Genomic DNA, 7,412 nt, shown 5'->3' with positions numbered 1-7,412 from the left:
TCAAAAAGCTCACCACCATAACTTTATTAGACTATCCCTTTTATGGAGTATGGTGACAATTGATCTTGATATTGATGCTCCACTCTCGAGCAACCATCAATATATATTTGGAATATGACTTCAAATTGACAGCTATAGCTCATGGAAATAAATTCTTTCTGAGAAGTGAGAGCTTTTTATGGAACAAAGAAAGAACCATAAATATTGTGTGCATTGTCTCATTCTTATAATTCCCTTTACAAGAAGAAACCAACTTTAATAGAGACATTTGCTTGTTGCTTTTGAACACATTGAACTTCACAAGAATCTTATGAAGCTAAAAATGAATATTTATTATTTATGTTCCCAAAATCTACACATCAATTAAACACTTTCTTTTTGAATCATTTATGTAGTGATTATCCTAAATCCTAGCTAATAAACCAAACTTCCTAGCTACCTATTCTAATGAATCAGATAGATCTAAAGAATTTAGTGCTGTGAAAGAATTCCAAGAAGACTCATCCTAACATCAATCAAACATTTATACAAATCTTTTACTCTTTCATCTATAACATCAACAACATCCTCCAATTCCTTGCACTTTTTCTTCAATCTCTCAACACAACATTTCATCTCCTTTTCCCTCTTCATCTGTTGCTTCAATTCTCTAGCTGCATCCACTGTCTGCTGCAACAAAGATGATCTATTTTCCTGTGGTATCTTCTCATCAACACTTGCTTCTACTTGTTTTGCCAATTCATTCAACAATCTCAACCATGAAGAGCTTGTAGGCTGAGAAAGTTTCATTTTTGGCAACATTACACTTTTCGAATCAAATGACAAACCAAGTTCAAGAAACCTTAAACACATCAATGTCATAGCTTTAGAACCACACATAATCTCACTCATTTCTGTTTCATCATGACATAGCTTTTGCCTTAACAATTTTTTCAATCCATTGCTTGATCTCTTTTCTACTACAATTTTACATGATGATGAATTTAGAAGTTCCATTGCACGTGCTGTTGCAACATTATTAGGCTTTAATGGACTACAATTATTATCAACTAAATGTACAACAACTTTCAATTTGTCTAGATAATTATAAATGTTCTCAATCTTTTCAACAAAGTAATTGCATACATCAAGAAACTCAACGTTGTCTTCTAAGTACTTATTAACGTCTCCACGATCAGAATCATCTCTATAAGAAATGTTCACTAGTGAATCTAATGCAATTTTCTGAGTTTTGATGGCAGCATCAAGGAATTGAGCCAACCCAATTTCCCCACCAAGGGTATCAAGTTCGGCCGTGAGTTCTCGTTCGAATCGGGTTTTTTCTGGTAAAGGGACTACTGCCGCCGCCGGAGCTTTGCGCAAGAGAAAGCTCTTTAGGATGGTTGGTGCTTTCATGGTGTGCTAATATTTTGGTACTGTTTTGGTAAAGCACACAAGAGAAGGTTGAAGACACAGAAGAGAAGATGACCAATTAATAATGTGGTGGTAGTATGTATATATATAGAGAGAGAGAGAGATGAATAAGCATATTAAAAAGAGACATGTGTTAATGTTACAATGAAGACAAAAAAACAACAGAACAACAGAATAGTGAATAGAATCAATAAAGTTGATTCTATAGCTGCAATTTAGGTGTGCAAAAAGGGACAAGGGAGGACCTAATAAAATAGAATTTTGTTGGTTTAGTCGTTGAAAAGGATTCAGAAAGGACCCACCCCACATTTCTTTTGTTTTTCTGCGGTGAAACAATTAAGCAATGTATTGGTGAGATAATAATTTGCTGAAAGTGAGCTGTAATGAGAGTGTGTGGTGTGGCAGGACACTACCACGTACGAAAGGAACATTACGGGTCTTGCTTCCAATTATTGGTACACACTTTTGCATTATATATATATATATATATATATATATATATATATATATATATATATATATATATATATATATATATATATATATATATATATATATATATATATATATATATATATTATTTTTAATGATATTAAGTTGGTGAAAAACCTAAATAAATTTAGCTATCTCTAAGAGTGATAAATTTTCTGCATTGTACCGGTTAAAATGTCTTCACCATAAATGAGAAATTAGATAAGAGATAAGATGAATATTGTCGGTATAGTTTTTGCCATACCTATTCTCTTTTGATTCAATGATGTGTCATGAGATTGTACATGCAAGACACTCCAACACTTTAGTTAGTGAGGGATCCAGACAAATGAAATGTTCTAGGTGTTTCCGGATTGTGTATCTTGTTGTGGTGTCTTTTGTTCTTTTTACAGGACTCTCGCCAGAGTTTGTATAAGTTCTCCTCCTTTATCTTTAATCGAGATTGTTTATACTATCACATGTGAGAGTTTGATTTGTTTTGCGATCCAACGATTATGTCTTCATTTTAGACATGTTGATGCTTGTTCCCAAGTCCTAGAACCTTTTGCTTAGTGGCAATATTATGACGCCATTGTTCAGACATCATCCTTATCAATATCTCTGTCTATTGGACCTATATGGTTTTTCTTTTGTGAGTACGATTTCACCCTACCTCAATCAAGATAGGAACTACAATTGTCCATAAGCCTAACCTGATGGAATCAGGCATGAGTTTGTAGCTTATTGTAGTTAGGGTTATGAAAAGATTTCACTGGAGTTTCCTTCATCTCCTTTTTATTTACCCCTTAAGGTTTTAGGTATCATTTACCCTTGATGTCAATTCTTGGTATGACTCTTCGATCTCTGTCTCTTCAACCACTTGGCGTATGTCAGTCTAAGGTTAGTAGCATCATGGGTTATCCATAGGTCCCTTATGATGGGTTTCTTAGGATTTATCTTCTCTATCATGACCCCGACAATGCCTTTGGCCACATGTGCTTCATATACTAGTTAATGTTAAAATTTTAATTGCTTTTTACTTCCACTATTTGAGTTTTCATCCTTTCGTGTTTCTCTTCCTATGAGTCTAAATACTTCAAAGGACTAAGTCTTCTAGTCTTTCCTTTTGCTATGATTCATCTACTTCTCGCAATCACTTCAAGTCGCTTTTGTCATCTTCCATAACTATATGTGAAGTATTCTTAACTTCCTTATTCTTCGACTGATTAGTTCATTTGTTCCCTTATTCTTTGTATTTCACTTCCTTTATCCTTCATAGTGTTGTGATGCTTTTCTGAGAGGGGTTATGAGTGCGTGAGGTTCTTCCCTTCACATCTCACACTTTTCTTTGTGTATCTAGGTGCAATGGCTCATAGTATTAGATACTTACTCAACCATGTTCTAAATGAGGAGGCATGCACCTCATTCCCATTGGGAAATGTTATCTACTTAAGAACGCCTTCAGTCTACTATAATTTGACAGAATTAGAAAAATATGATGTAGTTACTGAAGTAGGGGTCCATCTAGTGCTTGGAAGATTATTATCCCCTATTTCACTAATAAAATATGTCAAAAATTTCCTTATCCAACTTTTAAAATCTTCGGTGTGATTTTCTAGGAAATGGGTTTCTTTATCTTTCACCCTTTTTGAGCGAGAGGTCCTTTGATATTTGTCTTGGCGCCTTCGTAGTTGCATCATAACTGTTAGGTGTATGTGCTAGCTTTCTAATATGTATGTTTATTTTGATCGAGATGTTTGTGTTAAGGTTTTTTAATTATGCTAAAGGGAGAGAAATATACTCTCAAGGGGAGTAGAGTATACTCTATACTCATATGAGGCAGATTTTAACCACTTCAATCTTTAATTGTACGTTTTTTCTTTTACCACCTTCATGATAGATGTGTTGTCGTCATAAAAAAGGGGGCGAATATGGATAAATTACTTGTAGGTATTGTCGAGGTGATCCAAAGTATTGAAGTATGTTGATAGTAAAGCCATAATATATTGTTTGGTTTTGATGATGACAACACCTAATATCCAACAATATCTAATGAAGTCCTTATCTCTTGAAGATAACTCAAGTTGTCCAAGATGCTCAAGATATGATATCAAACTATCATATTGAAGATGCTCTTGAAGATCAATTCATCTATTTAATGTCAATACATGATATCTAACGATGTTTAAGTGAAGACTTCTATTTCTAGATTCTCTGATGGTTCAGTCTCTCAAATCTCCGATGATGATAATAAACTTGAAGATATTTCAAGCTTCATAAAGATGAAATATTCAAGGTTATTATGTGATACTAAAGTCAAATATAATGACGCTAAGACTTGAAGATTCAAAGTTGTGAAAGAGAGAAAGTGTGAGAGCTCGTCTGGTCATGTGTGTCTGAGTGACTAGTGTCTTGTAAAGGCACAAGGTACTTCTGGAATCACTATGGAAAAATCGCACACACTAAAAATATTTGATAGAACACTATTTATTTGTTAAAACCACCTATAAATGTTTTTAAGGCTTAGTCAATCAATTATGGATCTATTTGATTAATTGGAAGCCTTTTTACAACTAAATAATATATTAACCCTAAAGCTATAGTCGATTATTTTTCTTTGTAACACTCATATTCGATTGGAATAATTCTCTTAATAATTTGAAATGGATAAATATCAAAACCTTCCATTTGTGGCTTGTAAAATCGATTATTCATATGTAATAATCGATTGTCCTAATCAATTATGGCAGTTAATTTCCCATGGATTGTTTCTAAATTTAAACCCTATTTTGGCCTATAAATAGAGATATTATCTATCACTTTAAACAACTCAATATACGATCTTTTATCCTACTTTCTCACTCTCTCATCATTTTCTATAAATCTCTCATTTTCTCACATATATTTTTCCTTTAGTGCTTGGAGAGTGTTCTTGTGTTTAGTGAGGATCATTTTTCAAAGTGAAGGCATAATTGTAATTTACTTATAATGTATACTCACTTGATTAAAATATTCTTTTATAAGAAGTTATTTGGTTGTGAGATAAACCACTAAAAGCTCTTGTTTGTTTGGGGATATTGTCTAAGGAAGTCTCTATTTGGTTAGTAATTTTTGCCTGTAGCAAAAACTCTCTTTTGATTCATGAACATTAGCCAGTAAAATCTCCATAATGGTTCATGGGCTCAGCTTGGTGTTGAAGCTTTAATGGTTCGATATTATCCTGTGTAAAATATCATATCGGTTTGAGATCAGTCTGTGTAAAATCTCATTTTGGTTCGAGATTAGCTTGTATAAAATCTCATATTGGTTCGAAAGCCATCCCGTATAAGACCCTAGTTTAGTTTGAAGGATAACCAACATAAACTCAACCTCAGTTTAGAAGATATCCAATCAAATTTTGGTTTGTTTGTTTTGGTTGGAAGTTAACCATTGTAATACTTCAAACCCTTGTAAAAGGAGGTTCATGGGCATATATTGAAAGCTCTCAAGATAGTGTAAACTCTCAAAAGAATTCTTGGGGACAAGAGTAGGCCAAGTGGTTAGGCCAAACTTGTATAAATCTGTGGTGTCTTTCTATTTCTCTTACCTCTTTTGCTTTTCATTTATTTTCTTTCCTCTATTTTTACAATCTATATTTTCATTCCACTGCTTTTTTACTACTTTGTTTTTCAAATGTTTTCAAACTCTGATTTTTCTAAAGATTTTGTTTTCAACCAATGTTTTTCAAACATCCACAATTCACCTCCCTCTTGTGTATGGAGTCACATGTCCAACAGTTAAAGCCATTATATTTTTGTTGTATGTGAACCTGAGTTTCCAAGTCTCCAAATATGATTTCCTTCTCTGCACCATTTATGGTTTTAAGGCATGCTTCTATAATTTTACACCTTGAATTTTAATCACGGTGATTCCAACTTACCGATCAACCACATTATTTCTCTTTTCCATTTTAAAGCCACTATTCAACAAAAATGATCAAGTTCAAGCCACACTTTAACCTTGATCTTACCATTTGCATCTAGTTGCTTCATACCAATTTTTCCTTCTTGAGTAGTCTAACAAGCCTATAAGAACGATTCTTCAACCATCTTCGAGATTCTACAATCTCACTCCTTAACTTATCATGAGTCAAATGATAATCAAAGGCCTTTGTAATTATTCCCTTATTACTACTAGTATCCATAACACAAACCTCCACCTCAAACTGAGTCCTCTCTACCATAGTTTTTCGATATCTTCAGGTTTTTACTCTTCCTCGTCTTTCGAGACTCTTTGAAAGTAATACACCTGAAAATCTTAAGCTTCGATCCTCTATATTCTACTTCCCATATCTCATAACTCTTCCCACCTCTTTTGTAATAATTGAAACATTACCATTTATTGTGGTATAATTGAGGGAAGGCCTTGATGCGAGGGTGATAGGCATACACTTTGTCCTCCCCGAGTCGCCCATTTACTAGTTTGAGTGCCATTCGTTTGGTTCGATCGCCATTAGACTAGATTCATCGCCTGACTTTTTGTTTCTCCATCCATAACACACGATTGTGGGTGGAGCGTATATTAAGTAAACAGTCGTTACCTAGGAAGTCGTGGGGCTTAACTACACCTCCTGAATTTCTGGTTATCAACCACCCATTCCTTCCAAGGTTTCTATATTTTAGGAAGACTTGGCTCAATTGATTCAAGACCCTTAGGGGTTATAAATATATCAGTACCATGATACTGAAGGAATAACTTCAGGAAATAAAACTATACAACAACTTCTCACCTCATGTGAGATAGCTCTTAATACCCTCATAACCTTAAAGCCTCGGATAACCCTTATCCATTAGGGATTGCCACATATATTGTACTTTTATCCAATACAATATGCGCCCACTACGGGGCCCGATAAAAATGACCTGGGCCATACACATATCACCATATCATGGATTTCTCTCACCATCCTCAAACAAGGATGCTCAAGCAAAGCTCCAAGAAGACCACTAACACCATTGTTTGAGGTTTCATAAAAGGGGGATAATCTAGTTCATCCCAGAGAAGATACGCCTGACAGGTGTTAGCAGCATACATAGCACCCTTAAAATCCCTCAACATCTTTGGTACATATTAGGAGTCTGAAATCAACATCTAGAAAAGGCGTTATAGGCATACTCCCCCACAACAATGATCATATGGTCACCAAGATTCAGCATGCAAACTTGAATGTGAAATAGGTACTAATCAACCCTAACAGTTTCACAGAAATTTTGATTTGAAGTACCTTCTAAGGGCTCCAAATAGATCCTCACAACATTGGATCTTTTCGGAGATCCCTAATCGGTCGGTCAAGCGAACAAGTATATGTCAATGGCTATATCTCCCTTTAAACTACATAAGGCTTAAGGACGAGCGCCAAGGCCATAGAAGTAAAGTATCTCATAGTAGATGCCACACCCCCTACAACATTATCTTAGGGAGAACCGCCCTAAATCTATTAGGGGGGGTCTTGTCCACATACCCCTTAAGCTTAAAACATTCAATGCATA

At 34.7% G+C, this 7,412-nt stretch overlaps 1 protein-coding gene across 1 annotated transcript in view; it reads right to left on the bottom strand.

Moving 5' to 3' along the window:
* Positions 1-350: 350 nt before the first annotated feature.
* Positions 351-7,412, bottom strand: part of LOC127097719 (uncharacterized) — a 30,012-nt gene continuing 22,950 nt past the window's right edge. The window contains exon 2 of the mRNA XM_051036215.1: positions 351-841. Coding sequence (XP_050892172.1) covers positions 472-841 — 370 coding nt within the window. The 3' untranslated portion in view covers positions 351-471. The remainder of the gene's footprint in view (positions 842-7,412) is intronic.

Source organism: Lathyrus oleraceus, chromosome 6, assembly GCF_024323335.1.
Source record: "Lathyrus oleraceus cultivar Zhongwan6 chromosome 6, CAAS_Psat_ZW6_1.0, whole genome shotgun sequence".
Taxonomy (NCBI): Eukaryota; Viridiplantae; Streptophyta; class Magnoliopsida; order Fabales; family Fabaceae; genus Lathyrus; species Lathyrus oleraceus.
This window is presented reverse-complemented; position numbering and strand designations above follow the sequence as displayed.